This window comes from Delphinapterus leucas, chromosome X (genome assembly GCF_059928025.1).
Source record: "Delphinapterus leucas isolate spDelLeu-1000000601 "Yukka" chromosome X, BTC_Dleu_Yukka2, whole genome shotgun sequence".
Lineage (NCBI taxonomy): Eukaryota > Metazoa > Chordata > Mammalia > Artiodactyla > Monodontidae > Delphinapterus > Delphinapterus leucas.
Genome location: NC_143150.1, coordinates 74159059 through 74186438, shown reverse-complemented (window position 1 = coordinate 74186438; position 27380 = coordinate 74159059). Strand labels below are relative to the sequence as shown.

At 36.7% G+C, this 27380-nt stretch overlaps 1 protein-coding gene across 1 annotated transcript; it reads left to right on the top strand.

The window, feature by feature from the left end:
- LOC149744296 (putative exonuclease GOR) lies at positions 1-27380 on the top strand. The gene is given in 4 exon segments (XM_089904449.1): positions 1-597; positions 599-771; positions 773-1142; positions 19337-27380. Coding segments are annotated over 4 exon segments (738 nt in total). The 5' UTR covers positions 1-435; the 3' UTR covers positions 19370-27380.

Here is a 27380-nt window from a genome sequence, read left to right as displayed (position 1 = left end):
TCCTTGTCCAAAGTACCTGATGAAGTAAGATAATGCTCTGTCCACCTCCCTTTTTGAGAAGTATTTGAGACTTTATAAAACAGAGGATGAGGCTTTTAACAAGGCTAAAATAGAAGAAAAGGCCACTTACGAACACTGTGGCAGTCAAAATATATATGTGAACATAGCAATAAATATTCTTAAGAAGCTGAGAGGCCAAGATGTGTCTGGAAGCAGTAACGACAAAAAGACAACTGGATTGAAAAAGAATGAAAAGAAAAATGTGCTCACAGGAATTATTCTCTACAGACATCTTAAAGACTACCTTCTAATTGAAGAACAGTTACATGAAAACAACTACCCCCAACCCAACCCTGACAAGCCAGGAAGTGTTCTTTTAAACTCAGGCATGACAAAAAATTCTTGTAAATGATCCTTCTAAGAATATTAGTATGAATGTGCTGTCGATGTGGGAAGATCTATGGCATGACTTCCACAGGCAAACACAGCAGGGTAGAAAAATGTCATTATCACTTTGGCCAAGTGTTGAGTCATAAAGTTCTTGGTGGCTTAGAAAGGCAGTACAGCTGTCTTGAAGGTGTCCTTGCATTCCCCCATGTGTCAGGTTGCCAAGCTTCACGTTCATGATCAAAAAGAAAACCTAGAGGACTTTGTGAAGACTTTTGTTAAGTTCCCACACCCCGACAGGTATCACAGTGTATTTTCTGTGAATTATGAGATGTGCTATACAGTCAAAGGTTTGGAACTTACTCGAGTGACAGTGGTTGATCCTCCAGGTGGTCTATGATACATTTGTGAAACCAGATGAAGTCATTGACTATAACACTAGGTTCTCTGGTGTGGTTGAAGATGACTTGAAGAACACAAAATCCTCAATCCATGATGTGCAAGCCATCTTGTTGAACCTGTTCAGTGCTGGCACTGTACTAATTGGACATAGTTTTGAACATAGTCTCTATGCACTTAAGTTAATTCATACTTCAGTTGTGGACATGACAGTTATGTTTTCTCATTGCCTAGGTTTACGTCACAAAAGATCCCTTAAGAGTCTAGTGGCTGACTACCTGCGGAGAATCATTCAGGATGATGGTCACAATTCAAGTGAAAATGCAACCGCCTGCATGGAACTGGTCCTATGGAAGGTAATAGATGAACTGAAAGGAAAGAAGTAACCACTTTGTCCAAGAATATCTTAAACCTCTGCATTTCTTCTGTGACCCCTTGGCATCCACTGCTGGCAGTAGAGTTTGGTCTATAATAACATGAGGTTTCTCGATGCTTTCAAAGGGAAGAGGAGAAGGAAAAACACTGTTGAGGTTTATTTATTACATTTTAAAGATTAAATTTCCACAGTGATTTCTAAAGTTGTGACTGGTGAGTAGTGGGGGGAGGAATTAGGTCGTTTGAGATTTGACTCATCTTCGTAGGCAGTGTGTGAATAATGGTGAAAGATGGTTTAAAGTTGAAGTAATGGATCCAGGACTTTCACAAAGGTCATTTCTCAGGTTACTTAAATTTCTTTTTCTGTCTAAATACCTAGAACCGTTATACAGCTTGAAGTTAGAAACATCTTTACCTAACAAAATTGTAAGTTTTCTTTGGAGCACCTATATAGAAATAGAAGTAGAGATTTTCCTCACAAAACATATGGAAGTAAATATAAACTTTTCAGTGTACTGTTAACATAAAAGTTTTGGTCATTTGTAAAAAACGGTACTAGCAAATCAAATTCAGCAATATATTAGAAGGATTTGCATTGTGACAAAGTAGAGTTTATCACAGGAATACAACATTGGCTGAAAATTAGAAAATCGACCAATCTTGTTCACCATATTAACAGAATAAAGGAGAAAAAGCACATGAGCATTTCAATAAATGTAGATAAAATGTTTTACAAAATTCACTATCCACCAATGATAAAAAATCTCTTGCAAATTACCAATAGAAGGAACTTCCTCAAGCTGGTAAAGGGCATTTATGAAAAATCTACAATGAACATGATAGTAGTGAAAACAAAAAGCTTAATAGGGAAAACAAAACTAGTCAATGCTTCCCTCTAGTACTGGGAACAAAGCAACAATGCCACTCTACCACTACCTTTAAAAATTTCACTAGAGATCCTAGATAGTGCAATAGTGCAGGAAAAATAAAGGGAACAAATATTATAAAGAAAGAAATTAAACTGTTTTAATCTGCAGATTACATAATTGTTTCCATGGAAAATCCTAAGGAATCTACAGAAGAACTACTAGACTTATTAAGCGAATTTAGCAAGTTTGGAGGATACAAGGTTAATGTAAGAACATCAAATGTGTTTTTATATACTACTTGTATAAAATTTGAAAATTAAATACAAAACCATTTTGTATACAATAGTATCAAAAACATAAAATCCTTAGGAATAAATTTAACGAGAGACATACAAGATCTCTACACTGAAAACTACAAGGCATGGCTAAGAAAACTTAAAGAAGACCTGAATAAATGGAGATATATACCACATTTACAGATTGGAAGACTCAATATTATTAAGATGCTGGTTCTTCCCAGACTGATCTCCCTATTCATGTTGAAAGGAATTAGAAAGCTTGTCAAGGGAGAACACAAAGGTTGTGGCCAAATTTGATAAGATTAGTACGCATCAGCATATCAATGCAAGCCAGGTGCTATTCATCAAGAAAATGGGGAGATTAGTCAGACATCTAAACAGAAATTAGGATCTACTGTTGTCTAAGACAGTAGAAAAATAACCCCAAAGGCATTTCAGAGGCCACTGGTGCTGCCTCTCCCATCATAGGCCCATAGTGAAAGGGCCTGCGGGCAGAATGATTTCACGACTCTGCTCCTCCCATTCCTGTCCTAAAATTATCTACCCATTTGGAGGTAGATGGTATAACTTGGCTGCATAGGTGAGGTGCTATCTCTGCCAGTGCACAGAGTGCGTAAGCTATTGGATCATGGTTACCTCCACCTAGATTTTGAAGGATGGAGCCATCTGGAGCCACAGGCGCATGACCCAGTCAGAGGGCTACTGCAAACATACTCTGCTAAGGCAATTCCTAATGAAACTCTAGGGCTAGTCTATACCTGCAACTGCAGACTGGTAGGTGACCTGTGTGTGTGTGTGATTCTAGCATGGGAGAGTGGCAGGCATGTGACTCCAACACATTAGAGCTGTAGAGTGAACTGTGCCCAGCAAAGCTGTAGATGAAGGGCTGCTAAAAACTGTGGCGAACCACTGCTCAAGTGTGTCCAGAAGGTACATTTGCCTGAGTGGTCCTTTCGGTTTTGGACTTGCTTTGAACCTGTTTTCCTTTTCTTCTTTCCTATGTCTCCCTTTTAGAATGGAAATGTCTATCATATGCCTGTCTCATCATTGTATTTTGGAAGCACATAACTTGTTTGATTTCATGGGTTCACAGCTGAATAGGAATTTCCCCCAGAATGAATTTTACCTTGAATCTCACCCATATCTCATTTAGATGCTTTAGATGAGACTTTGGATTTAGATTTTTGAATTGATGGCATGTGATAAGGACATGAATTTTGGGGATGGGGAACAGGGACAGAATGTTATGGACTGAATGTTTCCCCTCAAAATTCATATGTTGAAATTCTAATAGCCAGTGTGATGGTATTAGGAAGCTGGACCTTGGGAAGTGCTCAGGTTGTGAGTGTGGAGTCCTCAGGAATAGGATTAATGTCCTTACAAAGGAGGCCTGAGAGGGCTCCCTTGCCCTCTTCCACCATGTAAGGATACAACAAGAAGTCTGAAACCCAGAAGAGGCCCTCATCCCACCATGCTGGCACCATGATCTTGGACTTCTAGTCTCTAAAACTGTGAGAAATAAATTTCTGTTTCTTATAAGCCACCCAGCCTGTAGTATTTTGGTATAGCAGCCCAAATGCACTAAGACACATCTCAAAATGGGTTAAAGACTTAAACATAAGTCCTGAAACTGTAAAATTCTGAAACAAAGGGGAAAAGCTCTATAGCATTGTTCTTAGCAATTATTTATTGGATATGGCATCAAAAGCACAGGCAACAAAAGCAAAAATAAGACAGGTGGAGTGCATGAAACTAAAAAGCTTCTGCACAGCAAAGAAAATAATTAACAGAGTGGCAATCCATGAAATGAGAAAAAATATTTGCAAATTATATATCTGACGGGAGGTTAGTATCTGAAATACATAAAGAACTCCTACAACTCAATAGTAGAGAAACAAATAACCCAATTAAAAAGTGGCCAAAAGTCTTAAATAGACATTTATCTAAAGAAAATATACAAATGGCCAACAGTTATATGAAAAAAATTCAATATCAATAATCCTCAGGGAAATGCAAATTAAAACCACAAGATATCACCTCACACTTGTTAGGATGACCATTATATTAAAAAAGAAACAGAAACAGAAAACAATGAGTGTTGGTGAGGACATGGAGAAATTGATTGGTGAGGATGTAGAATGGTGCAGCTGCTATGAAAAACAGTCTGGAGGTTTCTCAAGAAAATAAAAATAGAACTAGCAGATGATCCAGCAACCCTACTTCTGGGTATTTGTCCAAAAGACATGAAAACAAGATCTTGTAGATATACTTGTTCTTCCATATTCATTGAAGCATTATTCACAATAGCTAAAGAGTGGAAACAACCTAAGTCTCCATTGACAAATGAATAGATAGAGAAAATGTTGTATATACATATAATAGAATATTGTAAAAACTAAAATTTTTATGGAACAGCAAAGGATTCCAAATAGACAAACAATCTTGAAAATGAAGGACAAGGTTGGGGGACTCTGACTTGCCAGTTTCAAAACTTACTACACAGTTGTAGTAAGCAAGACAGTGTGGTACGGGAATAAGGAAAGATATATAGACTGATAGAATAGAGTTGAAAGTCCATAAATAAATCTATATATTTATACTTGTATTAGTTTGCCATAATAAAGTACCAGAGAAAGCATGGATTGAACAACCAAAGTTTATTTTCTCATGATTCTGGATGCTTGGAGTCTGAAATAAAGATGTTGTCAGGGTTGACTTCTTCTGAGGCTGCTCTCCTTGGCTTGTAGATGGCCACCTCCAACTTATGTCGTCACATGGTCTTCTCTCTGTGTATGTCCGTATCCAAATCTCTTCTTATAAGGACACCAGTCATATTGGATTAAGGCCCACACTAAGACCTCATTTTAAAATAATTACTTCTTTAAAAACCCAAATGTAGTCACATTCTGAGGTACTGGGGCTTAGGACTTTAATATATAAATTTTGATTTTTTATGAGTGCCAAGATCAATCAATGGGAAAGAATAGTATTTTCAACAAATGATGCTGACACAAATGGATATCCAGATTTAAAAGAATGAATTTGGATCCCTACTTCATGCCCTATACGAAATTTAACCCATGATGTATCAAAGACCTAAATGTAATATTTAAAGCTTATAAAACTCTTAGAAAAAAAAAACATAGGTACAAATCTGAGTCAATTTGAATTAGGCAACTGTTTCTTAGATATGCCTCCAAAAGTAAAAGCAATCAAAGAAAAAATAGATAAATTAGACTTCATCAATATTAAAAACTTGTGTGCCAAAGCAAACTATCAAGGAAGTGAAAAGACAACCCACAGAATGGGAGGAAATGCTTGCAAATTATATATCAGTATCAAGTGACCAAAATATATAAAGAAAACTTACAACTCAACAATAAACAAGAAGACAAATAACCCAATATAAAAATGAGTAAAGGATTTGAATAGATATTTCTCCAAAGAAGATATGTAAGTGACCAGTAAGCACATTTAAAAAATGCTTGACATCATTAGCCATTAGGGAAATGCAAATAAAAACCACAATGAGATACCACTTCACATCTATTAGGATAGCTATTATCAAAAATAAAGACAATAACAAGCGTTGGAAAAGATGCTGAGAAATTGGAGCCCTCATACATTGCTGGAAAGAATGTAAAATAGTGTAGTCACTGTGTAAAACAGTTTGACAATTCCTCAAAACTAAACACAGAATTACATCATGACCCAACAATTCCATGCCTAGATATATATGAAGAGAATTTAAAACATATATTCAAACAAAAAACTTACTCAAATGTTCATAACAGCAATATTAATAACTGCCAAAAAGTGGAAACAATTGAAGAGTCCATGAACTGATGAATGAATAAACAAAATGTGGTAAATCCATATAATGGAATGTTATTCATCCATAAAAAGAAATGAAGTATTGTTACATGCTACAACATGGATGAACCTTGAAAACATTATGCCAAGTAAATGAAGCCAGATAAAAAGGCCACATATTACGTGATCCATTCATATGAAGTGTTCAGAATAGGCAAATCCATAGAGACAGAGCATAGGTTAATTGGTTCCAAGGGATGTAGGGAGGGATAATTGGGACTAGTTGCTAATACGTATGGGGTAAAAGAAATGTTCCGTGTATATATGGTGGTGATGGTAGTTGCACATAATGAATATACTAAAAATCACTGAAGTACAAACTTTAAAATTGTGAATTTTATATTATGTCAATTATATCTCAGTTAAAAAAACCCAATGAGATACTTTTACATACCCTCCAGAATAGTTAATATTAAAAACACTGCAATACCAAATCTTTTGAAGGATGCAGAGCAACTGTAAATCTTATAAATGGGTAGTGAAAATGATACAACCACTTTAAACACAGTTTGGCAGTTCTTTTAGAGTTAAACATATGCATTCCTTATGACACAGCAATTCCATGCCTAAGTATATACTCAAGAAGAATTTAAATATATATCCACACAATGACATGAACATGAATACTCACATCAGCTTTATTCATATAGCTCCAATCTGGAAATAATCCAGATGTCTGTAACATGAGAACTGATAAACAAACTGTGATATACAATAACACACTATTCAGCAACAAAATGGAATAAAATTATGCATGTAACATCATGGATAAATCTGTAAAATATGATGAATGGGGAAAAAAAAGCCTTATACAAAAGGCACGCATTGTTGGATTTACACTTATGTATTTCATATTTGAGTAATTGTAAATGGTATTGTATTTTTCGGTTTTGGATTCCACATGTTCATTGCTAGTATATAGATGCATAACTGATTTTTATGTTTATCTTATGTCCTATGACCATGCTGAACTCACTCATTAGTTCTAGGAATATTTTTTAGATACCTTGAGATTTTCTGTGTAGACAATCATGCCATCTGAAAATAGGGGCAGTTTAATTTCTCCTTTGTAATCCATATGCCTTTTATTTCTTTCTTGCCTTACTGCTAGGACTTCTAGAACTATGTTGAATAAGTGGTAAGAGTTTTCCTGGTCTTAGAAGGATAACATTTAGGCTCTCATCATTAAGTATAATGTTAGCTATAAGTTTTTTGTAGATGATCTGTATCAAATTGAGGAAGTTGCCCTCTATTCCTATTTTTCTGAGAGCTTTCTTTTAAAAAAATCATGAATAGATGTTGAATTTTGTTAAATGATTTTTATGCATCAACTGTTGTGATCCTGTGATTTTTCTTCTTTAGCCTGTTAAAGAGGTGAATTAAATTATTTGATTTTCAAATATTGAACCAGTCTTGTATCCCTGTGGTCCTTAATTAAACCTCACATAGTCATGGTGCATAATCTCTTTTATATATTGCTGAATTCTATTTGCTAATATGTTATTAAGGATTTTTGTGTCTGTATTTATGAGAAATATTGGTCGATAGTTTTCTTTTTTTGTACTTTGTCTGGTTTTGTATTCAGGATAATACTGTCCTCATAAAATGAGTTAAGAAGTGTTTTCTATTTACTGGAAGATGTTGTGTGGAATTGTTAATTCTTCTATTTACTGGAAGATGTTGTGTAGAATTGTTAATTCTTTAAATGCTTGGTATAATTCTCAAGTTAAACAATCTAGGCTTGAATATTTTATTTTGGGGAATTTTAAAATTATGAATTCAGTTACTTTAATAGTTATAGAGTGATTCAAATTATCTGTTTCATATTAGGTGAGTTGGAGTAATTTCTTTTCCAAGAACGTGGTCAATTTCACCTAAGTTGTCAAATTGATGTGTGTAGAGTTGTTTGTAGTATTCTTTTATAATCCTTTTGACGCCCACAGGGTTTGTAGTAATACCCTCTGTTTCATTCCTGATACTGGTAATTTGTTTTCTCTTTCTTTTTTCTTTGTCAGTCTTGCCAAAGGATTGGTAATTTTATTGGACATTTTAAAAAATCAGCTCTTGGTTTTATTAATTTTCTCTATTGTTTTTCTGTTTTCACTTTCATTGATTTATACTCTTTATTATTTCCTTACTTTGCTCTGCTTTGGAATTATTTTTCACTTCTAATTTCTTGAAGGAATAGTGTAGATTAGTGTAGATTTATGTGAGACTTTTCCTCTTTTCTAATATAAACATTAAGTGTTATGAATTTTCCAAGACTGGCTTAGTTGGGTCCCACAAACTTTAGTGCTGTATTTTCATTTTTATTTGGTTCAAAGTATATTTATTTCCTTTGAGACATACTCTTTGACCTATTGACTATTTAGAAGGGTGTTTTTCAGTTTCTAAGTGAGTGGAGATTTTCCTGTCATCAGTCTGTTAATGACTTTTTTACTTTGAATGTTTTAAATGTTTTTCAGCTCTGTTGTTTGGTGCATACACATTTAGGATTGTTATATCTTCTTAGTGAATCAACCCTTTCATCATATGTAATGTTGCTCTCTATCTCTAGTAATTTTATTGTGCTCAAGTCTACTTTATCTTTTTTTTATTGAAGTAGAGTTGATTTACAATGCTGTATTCATTTCAGGTGTACAGAACAGTGATTCAGTTATACATATACATATTCTTTTACAAATTCTTTTCCCTTACCAGTTATTATAAAATATTGAGTATAGCTCCTTGTGCTATATAGTAGGTCCTTAATTTATCTTTAATTAATATAGTCACTCCTGCTTCCTTTCAGTTGTTTCCATAGTATATCTTTTCCCATCAATTCACATTCAACATACCTATGGATTGTACCTGAAGTGAGTTTCCTGTAGGCACCATAATGTTGAATCATATATAATTCACTCTGCCAATCTCTGTCTTTTAGTTGGGGTATTTACAACAGTTACATTCAATGCAATTAGTGATATGTTAGGGCTTAGTATTATTTTTTATATTATTCATTTATTTTTTTATTTTTATTTTTTTAAATTGGTGTATAGTTGTTTTACAATGTTGTTTTAGTTTCTACTGTACAGTGAAGTTGAGTTCCCTGTGTGCTATACAGCAGGACCTCATTAGTTATTTATTTTATACACATTAGTGTATATATGAAAATCCCAGTCTCTCAATTCATCCCTCTCCCCCTTTCCCCCCTCAGTGTCCATACGTTTGTTCTCTACATCTATGTCTGTATTGTTGCCTAGCAAACTGGTTCATCTGTACCGTTTTTCTAGATTCCACATGTATGCATTAATATACGATATTTGTTTTTCTCTTTTTGACTTACTTCACTCTGTATGACACTCTCTAGGTCCACCCAAGCCTCTACAAATGACCCAATTTCGTTCCTTATTATGGCTGAGTAATATTCCATTGTATATATGGACCACATCTTTTTTCTTCTTTTCAAAGATTAAAGTTTTTTTTAACGTCTTTATTGGAGTATAATTGCTTTACAATGGTGTGTTAGTTTCTACTTTATAACAAAGTGAATCAGTTATACATATACATATGTTCCCATATCTCTTCCCTCTTGCATCTCCCTCCCTCCCACCCTCCCTATCCCACCCCTCTAGGTGGCCACAAACCACAGAGCTGATCTCCCTGTGCTATGCAGCTGCTTCCCACTAGCTATCTATTTTACATTTGGTAGTGTATATATGTCCACGCCACTCTCTCACTTTGTCACAGCTTACACTTCCCCCTCCCCATATCCTCAAGTCCATTCTCTAGTAGGTATGGGTCGTTATTCCTGTCTTATCCCTAAGTTCTTCATTACCTTTTTTTCCCCCTTAGATTCCATATATATGTGTTAGCATACGGTATTTGTTTTTCTCTTTCTGACTTACTTCACTCTGTATGACAGACTCTAGGTCCATCCACCTCACTACAAATAACTCAATTTCCTTTCTTTTTATGGCTGAGTAATATTCCATTGTATATATGTGCCACATCTTCTTTATCCATTCATCTGTTGATGGACACTTAGGTTGCTTCCATGTCCTGGTTATTGTAAATACAGCTGCAATGAACATATTGGTACATGACTCTTTTTGAATTATGGTTTTCTCAGGGTATATGCCCAGTAGTGGGATTGCTGGGTCGTATGGTAGTTCTATTTGTAGTTTTGTAAGGAACCTCCATACTGTTCTACATAGTGGCTGTATCAATTTACATTCCCACCAACAGTGCAAGAGGGTTCCCTTTTCTCCACACCCTCTCCAGCATTTGCTGTTCGTAGATTTTCTGATGATGCCCATTCTAACCAATGTGGGATGATACCTCATTGTAGCTTTGACTTGCATTCCTCTAATAATTAGTGATGTTGAGTAGATTTTCATGTTCTTCTTGGCCAACTGTATGTCTTCTTTGGAGAAATGTCTATTTAGGCCTTTTGCCCATTTTTTGATTCTGTTGTTTCTCTTTTTAATATTCAGCTGCATGAGCTGTTTATATATTTTGCAGATTAATTCTTTGTCCATTGATTAATTTGAAAATATTTTCTCCCATTCTGAGGGTTGTCTTTTCATTTTGTTTATAGTTTCCTTTGCTGTGTAAAAGTTTCATTAGGTCCCATTTGTTTATTTTTGCTTTTATTTCCGTTACTCTAGGAGGTGGGTCAAAAAAGATCTTGCTGTGATTTACATGAAAGAGTGTTCTTCCTATGTTTTCCTCAAAGAGCTTTATAGTATTTGGTCTTACATTTAGGTCTTTAATCCATTTTCAGTTTATTTTTGTGTATGGTGTTAGGGAGTGTTCTAATTTCATTCTTTTCCATGTAGCTGTCCAGTTTTCCCGGCACCACTTATTGAAGAGAGTGTCTTTTCTCCATTGTATATCCTTGCCTCCTTTGTCATAGATTAGTTGACCATAGGTGTGTGGGTTTATGTCTGGGCTTTCTATCCTATTCCATAGATCTATATTTCTGTTCTTGTGCTAGTACCATACTGTCTTGATTACTGTAGCTTTGTAGTATAGTCCAAAGCCAGGTAATCTGATTCATCCAACTCCATTTTTTTCCCCTCAAGATTGCTTTGGCTATTTGGGGTCTTTTGTGTCTCCATACAAATTTTAAGATTTTTTGGTTCTAGTTCTGTGAAAAATGCCATTGGTAATTTGATAGGGATTGCATTGAATCTGTAGATTGCTTTGGGTAGTAGAGTTATTTTCACATATTTATTCTTCCAATCCAAGAACATGGTATATCTCTCCATCTGTTTGTGTCATCTTTGATTTCTTTCATCAGTATCTTATAGTTTTCTGAGTACAGCTATTTTACCTCCTTAGGTAGGTTTATTCCTTGGATTTTTATTCTCTTTGTTGCAATGGTGAATGGGATTGTTTCCTTAATTTCTCTTTCTGATCTTCTGTTGTTAGTGTATAGGCATGCAAGAGATTTCTGTGTATTAATTTTGTATCCTGCAACATCACCAAATTCATCGATTAGCTCTAATACTTTTCTGGTGGCATCTTAAGGATTTTCTATGTGTAATATCATGTCATCTGCAAACAGTGACAGTTTTACTTCTTCTTTTCCAATTTGTATTCCTTTTATTTCTTTTTTTGCTCTGACTGCATGGCTAGGACTTCCAAAACTATGTTGAATAGTAGTGGTGAGAGGGGACATCCTTTCTTCTCTAAATGTTTGCTGGAATTCACCTGTGAAGGCATCTGGTCCTGCACTTTTGTTTTTTGGAAGATTTTAAATCACACTTTCAATTTCATTACCTATGATTCATCTGTTCGTATTTTCTATTTCTTCCTGGTTCAGTCTTGGAAGGTCGTACATTTCTAAGAATTTACCCATTTCTTCCATGTTGTCCATTTTATTGGCATATAGTTGATTGTAGTAGTGTCTTATGATGTTTTGTATTTCTGCAGTGTCAGTTTTAATCTCTCCTTTTTCATTTGTAATTTTATTGATTTGAGTCCTCCCCGACTTTTTCTTGATGAGTCTGGCTAAAAGTTTATCAATTTTCTTCATCTTCTCAAAGAACCAGCTTTTTGTTTTATTGATCCTTCTATTGTTTTGTTTGTTTCTATTTCATTTATTTCTTCTCTGATCTTTATGATTTCTTTCCTTGTACTAAATTTGAGTTTTTTCTTCTTTCTCTAGTTCCTAGGGAAAGAAGTTTAGATTGTTTATTTTAGATTTTTCTTGTTTCTTTCAGTAGGATTGTATTGCTATTAACATACCTTATAGAACTGCTTTTGCTGCACCCCATAGGTTTTGGCTCGTCGTGTTTTCATTGGTATTTTTCTCTAGGTATTTTTTGATTTCCTCTTGGATTTCTTCAGTGATCTCTTGGTTATTTAGTAGCATATCATTTAGCCTCCATGTGTTTGTATTTTTTAGTTCTTTTTCCTGTAATTGATATCTAGTCTCATAGCGTTGTGGTCAGAAAAGATGCTTGATATGATTTCAATTTTCTTAAATTTACCAAGACTTGATATGTGACCAAAGCTGTGATCTGTCCTGGAGAATGTTCCATGTGCACTTGAGAAGAAAATATAGTCTGATGTTTTTGGATGGAATGTCCTATAAATGTCAGTTAAGTCTGTCTTGTCTATTGTGTCATTTAAAGCTTGTGTTTCCTTATTTATTTTCTGTCTGGATGATCTGTCCATTTGTGTAAGTGGGGTGTTAAAATCCCCCTCTACTATTGTGTTACTGTCAATTTCCCCTTTTATTGTCGTTAGCATTTGCCTTATGTATTGAGGTGCTCCTATGTTGGGTACATAAATATTTATCATTGTTATTTTTTCTTTTTGGATTGATGCCTTGATCATTATGTAGTGTCCTTCCTTGTCTCTTGTAACCGTCTTTATTTTAAAGTCTATTTTCTGCAATATGAGTATTGCTACTCCAGCTTTCTTGTGATTTCCATTTGCATGGAATATCTATTTCCATCCCCTCATTTTCAGTCTCTATGGGTCCCTAGGTTTGAAGTGGGTTTCTTGCACACAACATATATATGGGTCTTGTTTTTGTATACATTCAGCCAGTCTGCGCCTTTTGCTTGGAGCACTTAACTCATTTACATTCAAGGTGGTTTGTTGGTGCTGAATTGTCTTAGCTTTTGCTTTTCTGTAGAGCTTTTGATTTCTCAGTCGAATCTGATTGAGATCCATGCTGGGTATACTGATTTTTGTTGTAGGTTTTTCCTTTTCATCACGTTAAATATATCCTGCCACTGCCTTCTGGCCTGCAGAATTCTGCTGAGAAATCAGCTGATGACCTTATGGGGATTCCCTTGTATGTTATTTGTTGCTTTTCCCTTGCTGCTTTTAATATTTTTCCATTGATTTTAATTTTTGTTAGTCTGATTAATGTGTCTTTGTGTGTTTCTCCTAAGGTTTATGCTGTATGGGACTCTCTGCACTTCCTGGACTTGGGTGGCTATCTTCTTTCCCAGGTTAGGGAAATTTTTGACTATAACCTCTTCAAATATTTTCTCAGACACTTTCTCTTTTTATTCTTCTTCTGGGACATCTATAATTTGAATTTTCATACGTTTAATGTTACAGATGTCTCTGAGACTGTCCTCAATTTTTTTATTCTTTTTCCTTCATTCTGCTCTGTGGCAGTTATTTCCACCATTCTCTCTTCCAGCTCACTTATTCATTTTTCTGCCTCAGTTATTCTGCTATTGATTCCTTCTAGAGTATTTTTAATTTCAGTTATTATGTTGTTCTTCACTGTTTGCTCTTTAGTTCTTCTAGGTCCTTGTTAAACATTTCTTGTATTTTCTCCATTCTGTTTCCAAGATTTTGGATCATCTTTACTTTCTTTACTCTGAATTCCTTTTCAGGTAGACTGCCTATTTTCTCTTCATTTATTTTGCTTTTTTAAAATTTCATTTATTTTGCTTTTTAGGATTTTACCCCACTCCTTTGTATGTAACATATATATATGTTTTATATATATATATATATATATAACATATAACATATATATATATATAACATAACATATATATATAAGCATATATATATGCTTCTTTTCTTTTGTATGCGGGCCTCTCACTGTTGTGGCCTCTCCCGTTGAGGAACACAGGCTCTGGACATGCAGGCTCATTGGGCATGGCTCACGGGGCTAGCCGCTCCATGGCATGTGGGATCTTCCTGGATCAGTGCACGAACCCGTGTCCCCTGCATCAGCAGGCAGACTCTCAGCCACTGAACCACCAGGGAAGCCCTGTAACATATATTTTTGTCGTCTCATTGTTTTTGATGGGTGGAGCTGTATTCCTGTCATACTGGTTGTTTGGCCTGAGGCGTCCAGCCCTGGAGTTTGCAGGCAGTTTTGTAGAGCCAGGTCTTGGTGCCGTGATGAGTATCTCTGGGAGGCCTCACTCCAATTAATATTCCCTGGGGTCTGAGGTTGTTTGTTACTTCAGTGCTTTGGACTCAGCTCTCCCACCACAGGAACTCAGGCCCAAAACCTGGCCTGGGAACCAAGATCCCGTAAGCCATGCAGCACAGCAAAAGAAAAGAATAAAAAGGAGGTGTACAATAACTAAGAATAAAAAAACAAAATAAAATTAGAATGATAAAACATATACTATGAAAAATAAAAATATAATTGAAACAGCCAGTTGCTGGTGTTCCTCCTGTTCCTTTAGATGTCTGTGGTCCCCCACCAGTGCCTGGTAGGTGCCCTAGTTGTGTGGAGATGAGAACTCTGCATCCTTCCAGTCTGCCGTCTTAACTCCATCCCCTGTATTTAATTTTCGATAGTTTGATTAATATGTGTCTTGGCGTGCTTCTCCTTGGGTTTATCCTGTATGGGACTCTCTGCACTTCCTGGACTTGAGTGACTATATCCTTTCCCATGTTAAGGAAGTTTTCGACTATAATCTCTTCAAATATTTTCTCTGACCCTTTCTTTTTCTCTTCTTCTGGGACTCCTATAATCCGAATGTTGGTGTGTTTAATGTTGTCCCAGAGTCTCTGAGACTGTCCTCAATTCTTTTCATTCTTTTTTCCTTATTCTGCTCCTTGGAAGTTAAGTTATTTTTGCTATTTATCTTCCAGATCACTTATCCGTTCTTCTGCCTCAGTTATTCTGCTATTGATTCCTTCTAGAGTATTTTAAAATTTCATTTATTGTGTTGTTCATCACTGTTTGTTTGCTCTTTAGTTCTTCTAGGTTCTTGTTAAATGTGTCTTGTATTTTCTCCATTCTGTTTCTGAGATTTTTGGACAATCTTTACTAACATTACTCTGAATTCTTTTTCAGGTAGACTGCATATTTCCTCTTCATTTGTTTGGTCTGGAGGATTTTTACCCTGCTCCTTCATCTGCTGCATATTTCTCTGTCTTCTCATTTTGTTTAACTTAGTGTGTCTGGGGTCTCCTTTGAGGCAGAGTCATAGTTCCTCTTACTTCTGGTGTCTGCCCCCAGTGGGTGAGGTTGGTCCAATGGCTTGTGTAGGCTTCCTCATGGGGAGGACTGGTTCTTGTGTTCTGGTGGGTGGAGCTGGATCTTGTCCCTTTGATGGGCAGGGCTGTGTTCGGTGGTGTGTCTTGGGGTGTCTGTGAGCTTAGTATGGCTTTAGGCAGCCTGTCTGCTAATGGGTGGGGTTGTTTTCCTGTCTTGCTAGTTGTTTGGTGTGAGGTGTCAGAACTAGAACTTGTTGGTCATTGGGTGGAGGAGGGTCTTAGTGTTGAGACGGGGACCTCTGGCAGAGCTCTTGCCAATTCATATTCTGTGGGGCTGGGAGTTTTCTGGTGGTCCAATGTTCTGGACTCAGTTCTCCCACCTTGGAGACTCAGGGATGACCCCCAGCTGGAGCACCAAGACCCTGCAAGCCTCCCAGCATGGAAGAAAAGGAAGAAAAAAAAAGAAACAACAAGAAAAACGAACAGACACATCCCCAAGACGAATGGTAAAAGCAAAACTAAACAGAGAAATCACACAAAGAAACACACACACTCACAGAAAGAAAAAAGAAGAGAAAACAAAAAAGAGGAGGACAACAAAACCAATAAACAACCCCCCCAAAATAAAACTAACACTAAAAACTACACTAACAAAAACATAAAACCAAAACCAAATCAAATGCAGAAGCAAACTAGAAAAAAGGCAAACAGAAAGCATAAAACAAACACACAAAAATGATCAACAAAAACATGTAAAGACAAAAGAAAGATGAAAACAAAAGAAAAAATACAAAACAACAAAAGTAAAAATAGAAAAATATAGAATATAGTTAAAAATAAGATAAAAGCAAAGCAAAACAAAGGAAAAAACAAAAACAAGGAAAAAACAATATAACAAAAAAGTCCAGTAGAAATAAGAAGAAAATAAAATAAAAATATATTAAACATAAAAGCATAAAAAAGAAAAGAAAAAGTAAATAAAAAATTAAAAGCATAATAAAAAAAGAACAGAACAAAATTAAAATTTAAAAAAAGTAGTAATAATAATATTTTCCTGTTGCCTCTGCTGTCAGTGTCCTTGCCCCCACAGTGAGCCACAGCCAATCCTTGCCTACCCAGGAAGTCCTCCAATACTTCTAGGTAGGTCTCTGGACCTGCTGTGGGCTCTGTGGGGCCAGCTCAGACTCTGGGAAGTCTTGAGAGTTTCTGAGGTCTTCTGACAGAATTCAGTAGGTGTTTTGTAGGGGTTGTTCCACGTGTAGATGTATTTTTGATGTATTTGTGGGGAGAAAGGCAATCTCCACGTCTTGCTCCTCCACCATATTGAAGGTCTCTCAGTACTATTTTTTAAATTTTACTATTTTATTTTATTTTTTATTTTGTTTGCTTCCCCTGTTTTTTATTATAGTGTTTTATTTTTCTTGGCTTCTTAATTATTAAGTAATATTTTCTAGAATTCCATTTGATTTATCTTTAGCATTTTTGAATGTATACTTTTGTATAGACCTTTTTAGTGCTGGCTCTATGTATTACATTGTATATATTTAAGTTAACACAGGCTTTTGGTGTTGACATTATACCAATTATAATGAAGTCCGTTTAAATCTCTTTACCCTCCCTCATTTATATTATACTTGTCTTAAATATTTCCTTACATATATTGAGAACCTCACCAAATCATTAAATCATGAAACATTCAGTCATTAAACACAATTCAACCATCAATCACACATTAGAAAACACAAGAGGAAAAGAAAATTCTATCATATATATCCATATTTTCACTTTCCCATTTCTTCTTTCTTCCTTCCTGATATTCCAAGATTTCTTCATTTATCATATCCTTTTTGTTTAGAAAACTGTCTCTAGCAATTCTTTAAGGGTAAGTTTCCTGGTGAATATTCTCTTAGTTTTCCATAATCTGAGAATATCTTAATTTCCCCTTCATTCCTGAAGGATAGTTTTGCTGCAGATAGAATTTATGTTTGCCAGTACTTTTCCTTCAACACTTGAAAAATGTTACCCCACTTAATTCTGGTTTCCAAGATTTCTAATGAGAAATCTGTTGCCATTCCAATCATTTTCCTTTTACAGGTAAGGTGTCATTTCTCTCCCCCTGCTATCAAGATTTTTCTTTGCCTTTAATTTTCAGAAGTTTAACTATGATGTGTCTTCATGTCTTAATCTGCTTGGGCTGCCATGACAAAATACTGTAGACTGGTTTAAGCAACAGAAATTAATTTTCTTATGCTTCTGGAAACTGGAAGTCTGAGGTCAGGGTGCCAACATGGTGAGGTTCTGGTGAGAGTTCTCTTCCTGGCATATAGATGGCCACCTTCTTGCTAAGTGATCAAATGGCCTTTCCTCAGTGTGTGTGTGTGTGTGTGTGTGTGTGTGTGTGTGTGTGTGTGTGTGTGTTTATGGGGAATATGAGAAAGAGAGAGAGAGAGAGAGAGAGAGAGATAGTTCTCACTCTCTCTTTCTCTTCTTATAAAGCTACCAAACCCATCAGATTATGACCCTTCTCTTATGACCTCATTTGAACTTAATTACCTCCTAAGAAGCCTATCTCCAAATATAGTTACACTGGAGGTTAGGGCTTCAACATATGAATTTTGAGAAGACAAAATTCCATCCATAGCCAGGTTTTTTTTTTTTTCATTACTAACTCAGTCACTTTGTTATAGTTCTGTTCAGATTTTCTATTTATTCTTCAGTCGTTTTTGGTAGTTTGTGTCTTTGTAGGAATTTGTCTATTTCATCTAAGTTATGTATTTTTTGGGCATACAGTTGTTCATAGTATTCCCTTATAACCCTTTTTATTTGTGTAAGACTGGTAGTAACGTCCCCTCTTTCATGTCTGATTCGAATAATTTTAGTTTCTCTCTCTCTCTCGTCTGTCTAGTAAAATGTCTGTCAATACTTTTGGTGTTTGTAAAGGACCAACTTTAGGATTTACTGATATTTTTCTATTGTTTTTCTATTCTCTATAACATTTATTTCCTATCTAATCTTTATTATTTTCTTCCTCTGTTGGGCAGGGGTTAGTTTGCTCTTCTTTTTCCAGTTTCCTAAGGTGGAAATTTAGATTATTGATTTGCATTCTTTATTTTTTTAAATATAGATTTGTATAGCTAAAAGTTTCCCTCTAAGCACTGCTTTAGCTTCATTTCGTGCTATAGACCGAATATTTCTGTCCTCTCAAAATGTATATGTTGAAATCCTAACTGTCAGTGTGATGGTATTTAGCATGTGGGACCTTTGGGAGGTGATTAGATCATGAGGGTAGAGCCCTCAATAATGCTATTAGTGTCCTTGTAAAAGAAACCCCAGAGAGGATATCTTATAAGTTTTGTCCTTTTTTTTCATGCATCTCAAAGATTTTTTCTCATTTCTCTTATGATTTATTCTTTGGTACATTGGTTATTTGGAACCATGTTACTTAATTTGCACATATTTATGTGTTTCCCAAAGTTCTTTCTGTAAATTTCATTCTATTGTGGTTATAGAATATGCTATGTATGATTTCTATACTTTTAAATTTATTGAGACTTTTTATATCATAACATTATGATCTATCCTGGTGAATGTTCCATGTGCACTTGAGATAAACCTGTATTCTTCTGTTGCTCTATGGAGTGTTCTGTAAGATGTATAGCTGGCATATAGTATTATTCAAGTCTTCTATGGTCTTGTTGCTCTTCTTTCTAGTTGTTCTATATGGAATTGCAAGTGGATCACTGAAATCTCCAACAGGTATTGTTGAAATGTCTATTTCTTCAATTCTATCAGTTTTTGCTTCATGTATTTTTGGGACTTCATTTTTAGTGCATATATGTTTATAATAATTATATCTTCTTGATAGATTAACTCTTTTTTATCATTATAAAATATTTGTCTTTAGTAACAATTTTCGTCTCCTCTAGTTTGTTTGATATTAACATAGCCACTCCAGCTCTCTTTTGCTTGCTCTTTGTATGGTGTATCTTTTTCATCACTTTACTCTCAACTTATTTGTGTTTTTGGACAAAGAATACATCTCTTATAAACAGCACATAGTTGCATTATGTTTCTCTTTATCCATTCTGTAATCTCTGCCTTTGATTGAAGTGTTTTAATCATTTGCATTCAATGTAAGTATGGATAAGGTAGGATTTACATCTGTCATTTTGCAATTTTTTTCTTAAGTGTCTTGTGTGTGTTTTTGTGGATCTAGTCTTCCATTACTGTCTTCTTTTATATTAAACATATATTTTTCAGTGTACTATTTTAATTCCTTTGTAATCACTTTTACTATAGTTTTGGGCTATTTTCTTACTTTTTTTCCCTGGGGATTATAGTTCCATCTTACCTTAAAACAATGTATTACAGGTTAATATCTACATAACTTTAATAGTATACAAAAATGTTACTCCTGTAGAGACTAGAGCTCCAACTCTGTTCTGCCCCTTCCATTGGCTGCCAGGCTTCTGGTTTCACTGTGATAATAGGCTGTTGGTTTTCACGCTACTGTGGAACTAGGAAGGGGGTATGGCAATAGGGCAAGTTAAAATGTGACAGAGGGGGAGCTTCCCTGGTGGCGAAGTGGTTGAGAGTCCGCCTACCGATGCAGGGGACACGGGTTCGTGCCCCGGTCCGGGAAGGTCTCACATGCCATGGAGCGGCTAGGCCCATGAGCCATGGCTGCTGAGCCTGCACGTCTGGAGCCTGTGCTCTGCAATGGGAGAGGCCACAACAGTGAGAGGCCTGAGTACCGCAAAAAAAAAAAAAAAAGTAAAAAACTAATGTGACAGAGGGGAGCTTCAAGATGGCAGAAGAGTAAGATGCGGAGATCACCTTCCTCCCCACAAAAACATCAGAAATACATCTACATGTGGAACAGCTCCTACAGAACACCTACTGAATGCTGGCAGAAGACCTCGGTCCTCCCAAAAGGCAAGAAATTCCCCACATACCTGGGTAGAGTAAAAGAAAAGAGAAGAAACAGAGACAAAGAACAGGGATGGGACCTGAACCAGTGGGAGGGAGCTGTGAAGGAAGAAAGGTTTCCACACACTAGAAACCCCTTCGCAGGCGGAGACTGCTGCTGGTGTAGGGGTGGGGAGATTCGGAGCCACAGAGGAGAGCACAGCAACAGGGGTGCGGAGGGAAAAGCAGAGGGATTCTCGCACAGAGGATCAGTGCCAACCAGCACTCACCAGCCTGAGAGGCTTCTCTGCTCACCCGCAGGGACGGGTGGGGGCTGGGAGCTGAGGCTCTGGCTTCGGTCGAGAGGACTGTTGTTGGCTGCGTCAACACAGCCTGAAGGGGGCTACTGCACTGCAGCTGGCCGGGAGGGAGTCTGGGAAAAAGTCTGGAGGTGCCGAAGAGACAAGAGAATTTTTCTTGCCTCTTTGTTTCCTGGTGCATGAGGAGAGGGGATTAAGAGTGCCGTATAAAGGAGCTCCAGAGAGGGTCGTGAGCCATGGCTATCAGCGCGGACACCAGAGATGAGCATGAGACACTAAGGCTGCTGCTGCAGCCACCAAGAAGCCTGTGTGCAAGCACAGGTCACTATCCACACTACTCCTCCCAGGAGCCTGTGCAGCCCGCCACTGCCAGGGTCCCGTGATCCAGGAACAACTTCCCCGGGAGAATGCACGGTGCACCTCAGGATGGTGCAATGTCACGTAAGCCCCTGCCACCGCAGGCTCACCTCGCAACCATACCCCTCCCTCCCCCAGGACTGAGTGAGCCAGAGCCCACGAAGCAGCTGCTCCTGTAACCCCGTCCTGTCTGAGCGAAGAACAGATGCCCTCAGGCGACCTACAGGCAGAGGCGTGTCCAAATCCAAAGCTGAAACCCAGGAGCTGTGAGATAAAAGAAGAGAAAGGGAAATTTCTCCCAGCAGCCTCAGGAGGAGCGGATTAAATCTCCACAATCAACTTGATGTACCCTGCATCTGTAGAATACCTGAAGAGACAACAAATCATCCCAAATTGAGGAGGTGGACTTTGGGAGCAACAATATATATATTTTTTCCCTTTTTCCCTTTTTGTGAGTGTGTATGTGTATACATCTGTGTGTGACATTGTCTGTATAGCTTTGCTTTTATCATTTGTCCTAGGGTTCTGTCTGTCCATTTTTAAATTACTTAAAAGAATTTTTTCTTAATAATAATTTTTTATTTTAATAATTTTATTTTACTTTATTTTATTTTATCTTCCTCTTCCTTTCTTTCTTTCCTCCTTTTCTCCCTTTTATTCTGAGCCGTGTGGAGGACAGGCTCTTGGTGCTCCAGCCAGGCATCAGGGCTGTGCAACTGAGGTGGGAGAACCAAGTTCAGGACACTGGTCCATAAGAGACCTCCCAGCTCCACGTAATATCAAATGGTGAATATATCCCAGAGATCTCAATCTCAATGCCAAGACCCAGCTCCACTCGATGACCAGCAAGCTACAGTACAGGAAACACTATGCCAAACAACTAGCAAGACAGGAACACAACCCCATCCATTAGCAGAGAGGCTGCCTAAAATCAGAATAAGGCCACAGACACCTCAAAACACACCACCAGACATGGAACTGCCCACCAGAAAGACAAGATACAGCCTCATCCACCAGAATACAGGCCCTAGTCCCCTCCACTAGGAAGCCTACACGACCCACTGAAATAACCTTAGCCACTGGGGACAGACACCAAAAACAATGGAAACTACGAACCTGAAGCCTACAAAAAGGAGACCCCAAACACAGTAACTTAAGCAAAATGAGAAGACAGAGAAACACACAGCAGATGAAGGAGCAAGACAAAAACCCTCCAGATCTAACAAATGAAGAGGAAATAGGCAGTCTACCTGAAAAAGAATTCAGAGTAATGACAGTAAAGATGATCCAAAATCTTGGAAATAGAATAGAGAAAATACAAGAAATGATTAACAAGGACCTAGAAGAGCTAAAGAGCAAACAAACAGTGATGAACAACACAATAAATGAAATTAAAAATTCTCTAGAAGGGGTCAATAGCAGAATAGCTGAGGCACAAGAACGGATAAGTGACATGGAAGATAAAATAGTGGAAATAACTACTGCAGAGCAGAATAAAGAAAAATGAATGAAAAGAATTGAGGACAGTCTCACAGACCACTGGGACAACAATAACGCACCAACATTCAAATTATAGGGGCCCCAGAAGAAGAAGAGAAAAAGAAGGGGTCTGAGAAAATATACGAAGAGATTATAGTTGAAAACTTCCATAATATGGGAAAGGAAATAGTTAATCAAGCCCAGGAAGCACAGAGAGTCCCATACAGGATAAATCCAAGGAGAAAGACACCAAGACACATATTTATCAAACTATCAAAAATGAAATACAAAGAAGAAATATTAAAAGCAGCAAGGGAAAAGAAACAAATAACATACAAGGGAATCCCCATAAGATTAGCAGCTGATCTATCAGCAGAAACTCTGCAAGCCAGAATGGAGTAGCAGGACATATTTAAAGTGATGAAAGAGAAAAGCCTACAACCAAGATTACTCTACCCAGCAAGGATGTCATTCAGATTTGACAGAGAAATTAAAAGCTTTACAGACAAGCAAAAGTTAAGAGAATCCAGCACCACCAAACCAGCTTTACAACAAATGCTAAAAGAACTTCTCTAGGCAGGAAACACAAGAGATGGAAAAGACCTGCAATAACAAATCTAAAACAATTAAGAAAATGGGAATAGGAACATACATATCGATAATTACCTTAAATGTAAATGGATTAAATGCTCCCACCAGAAGACGTAGACTGGCTGAATGGATACAAAAACAAGACCCATATATATGCTGTCTACAAGAGGCCCACTTCAGACCTACGGTCACATACAGACTGAAGGTGAGGGGATGGGAAAAGATATTCCATACAAATGGAAATCAAAGAAAGCTGGAGTAGCAATTCTCATATCAGACAAAATAGACCTTAAAACAAAGAGTAATACAAGAGACAAAGAAGGACACTACATAATGATCAAGGGATCAATCCAAGAAGAAGATATAACAATTGTAAATATTTATTCACCCAACATAGGAGCACCTCAATGCATAAGGAAAATACCAAGAGCCATAAAAGGGGAAATCGACAGTAACACAATCATAGTAGGAGACTTTAACACCCCACTTTCACCAGAGGACAGATCTCCAAAATGGAAATAAAAAAGGAAACACAAGCTTTAAATGATACATTAAACAAGATGGACTTAATTGATATTTATGGGATATTCCATCCCAAAACAACAGAATACACATTTTTCTCAAGTGCTCACGGAACATTCTCCAGGATAGATCATATCTTGGGTCACAAATCAAGCCTTGGTAAATTTAAGAAAATTGAAATTGTATCAAGTATCTTTTCCGACCGCAACGCTATGAGACTAGATATCGATTACAGGAAAAAATCTGTAATATATACAAACACATGGAGGCCAAACAACAAACTACTTAATAACCAAGATTTCACTGAAGAAATCAAAGAGGAAATCAAAAAATACCTAGAAGCAAATGACAATGAAAACACAACAACTCAAAACCTATGGGATGCAGCAAAAGCAGTTCTAAGAGGGAAGTTTATAGCAATACAATCCTACCTTAAGAAACAAGAAACTCCTCAAATAAACAACCTAACCTTACACCTAAAGCAAACAGAGAAACAAGAACAAAAAAACCCCAAAGTTAGCAGAAGGAAAGAAATCATAAAGATCCAGTCAGAAATAAATGAAAAAGTAACGAAGGAAATGAGAGCAAAGATCAATAAAACTAAAATCTGGCTCTTTGAGAAGATAAACAAAATTGAAAAACCGTTAGCCAGACTTATCAAGAAAAAAAGGGAGAAGACTCAAATCAATAGAATTAAAAATGAAAAAAGAGAAGTAACAACTGACAGTGCAGAAATACAAAGGATCATGAGAGACTACTACAAGCAACGCTATCCCAATAAAATGGACAACCTGAAAGAAATGGACAAATTCTTAGAAATTCACAACAGTCTGAGAGTGAACCAGGAAGAAATAGAAAATATGAACCGACCAATCACAAGCACTGAAATTGAAACGGTGATTAAATATCGTCCAACAAACCAAAGCCCAGGACCAGATGGCTTCACAGATGAATTCTATCAAACATTTAGAGAAGCGCTAAGACCTATCCTTCTAAAACTTCCAAAATATAGCAGAGGGAGGAACACTCCCAAACTCATTCTACAAGGCTACCATCACTCTGATACCAACACCAGGCAAAGATGTCACAAAGAAAACTAAAGGCCATTATCACGGATGAACGTAGATGCAAAAATCCTCAACAAAACACTAGCAAACAGAACCCAACAGCACACTAAAATGATCATACACTATGATCAAGTGCGGTTTATCCCAGGAATGCAAGGATTCTTCAATATATTCAAACCAATCAACGTGATACACCATATTAACAAACTGAAGGAGAAAAATCATTCGATCATCTCAATAGATGCAGAGAAAGCTTTCAACAATATTTGACACCCATTTATGATAAAATCCCTCCAGAAATTAGGCATAGAGGGAACTTTCCTCAACATAATAAAGGCCATATATGACAAACCCACAGCCAACATTGTCCTCAATGGTGAAAAACTGAAAGCATTTCCACTAAGATCAGGAACAAGACAAGGTTGCCCACACTCACCACTATTATTCAACATAGTTTTGGAAGTTTTACCCACAGCAGTCAGAGAAGAAAAAGAAATAAAAGGAATCCAAATCGGAAAAGAAGAAGTAAAGCTGTCACTGTTTGCAGATGACATGATAGTATACACAGAGAATCCTAAAGATGCTACCAGAAATCTACAAGAGCTAATCAATGAATTTGGTAAAGTAGCAGGATACAAAATTGATGCACAGAAATTTCTGCCATTCCTATACAGTAATGATGAAAAATCTGAAAGTGAAATGAAGAAAACCCTCCCATTTACCATTGTAACAAAAAGAATAAAATATCTAGGAATAAACCTACCTGAGGAGACAAAAGACCTGTATGCAGGAAATTATGACAAAGATGAAAGAAATTAAAGATGATACAAATAGATAGAGAGATATACCATGTTCTTGGATTGGAAGAATCAACATTCTGAAAATGACTCTACTACCCAAAGCTATCTACATATTCAATGCAATCCCTCTCAAACTACTACTGGCATTTTTCACAGAACTAGAACGAAAAATTTCCCAATTTGTATGGAAACACAAAAGAGCCCAAATGGCAAAAGCAATGTTGAGAAAGAAAGACTGAGCTGGAGGAATCAGGCTCCCTGACTTCAGACTATACTACAAAGCTACAGTAATCAAGACAGTATTGTACTGGCACAAAAACAGAAATATAGATCAATGGAACAGGATAGAAAGCTCAAAGATAAACACACGCACATATGGTCACCTTATCTTTGATAAAGGAGGCAAGAATATGCAGTGGAGAAAAGGCAGCCTCTTCAGTAAGTGTTGCTGGAAAAACTGGATAGCTACATGTAAAAGAATGAAATTAGCACACTCCCTAACACCATACACAAAAATAAACTCAAAATGGGTTAAAGACCTAAATGTAAGGCCAGACACCATCAAACTCTTAGAGGAAAACATAGGCAGAACACTCTATGACATAAATCACAGCAAGATATTTTTTGACCCACCTCCTAGAGAAATGGAAATAAAAACAGAAATAAACAAATGGGACCTAAGGAAACTTCAAAGCTTTTGCACAGCAAAGGAAACCATAAAGCAGACGAGAAGATAACCCTCAGAATGCGAGAAAATATTTGCCAATGAAGAAACTGACACAGGATTAATCTACAAAAAATACAAGCAACACATGCAGCTCAATTTCAAAAAAACAAACAACCCAATCCAAATATGGGCAGAAGGCCTAAATAGACATTTCTCCAAAGAAGATATACATATTGCCCAACAAACCCATGAAAGAATGCTCAACATCATTAATCGTTAGAGAAATTAAAATCAAAACAACAAGGAGATATCATCTCACACTGCTCAGAATGGCCATCATCAAAAAACCTACAAACAGTAAATGCTGGAGAGGGTGTGGAGAAAAGGGTACCTTCTTGCACTGTTGGTGTGAGTGTAAATTGATACAGCCACTATGGAGAACAGTATGGAGCTTCCTTAAAAAACTAAAAATAGAACTGCCATATGACCCAGCAATCCCACCACTGGTCATATACTCTGAGAAAACCATAATTCAAAAAGGGTCATGTACCAAAATGTTCATTGCAGCTCTATTTACAATAGCCAGGACATAGAAGCAACCTAAGTGTCCATCAACAGATGAATGGGTAAAGAAGAAGTGGCATATATATACAATGGAATGTTACTCAGCCATTAAAAAGATCGAAACTTAGTTATTTGTAGTGAGGTGGATGGACCTAGAGACTCTCATACAGAGTGAAGTAAGTCAGAAAGAGAAAAACAAATACCGTATGATAACACATATATATGGTATCTAAAAAAAAAAGAAAAGAAAAGAAAAGAAAATTGTCAGAAGAACCTAAGGGCAAGATGAGAATAAAGATGCAGACCTACTAGAGAATGGACTTGAGGATACAGGGAGGGGGAAGGGTAAGCTGGGACAAAGTGAGAGAGTGGCATGGACATATACACACTACCAAATGTAAAATAGATAGCTAGTGGGAAGCAGCCGCATAGCACAGGGAGATCAGCTCGGTGCTTTGTGACCATCTAGAAGGGTGGGGT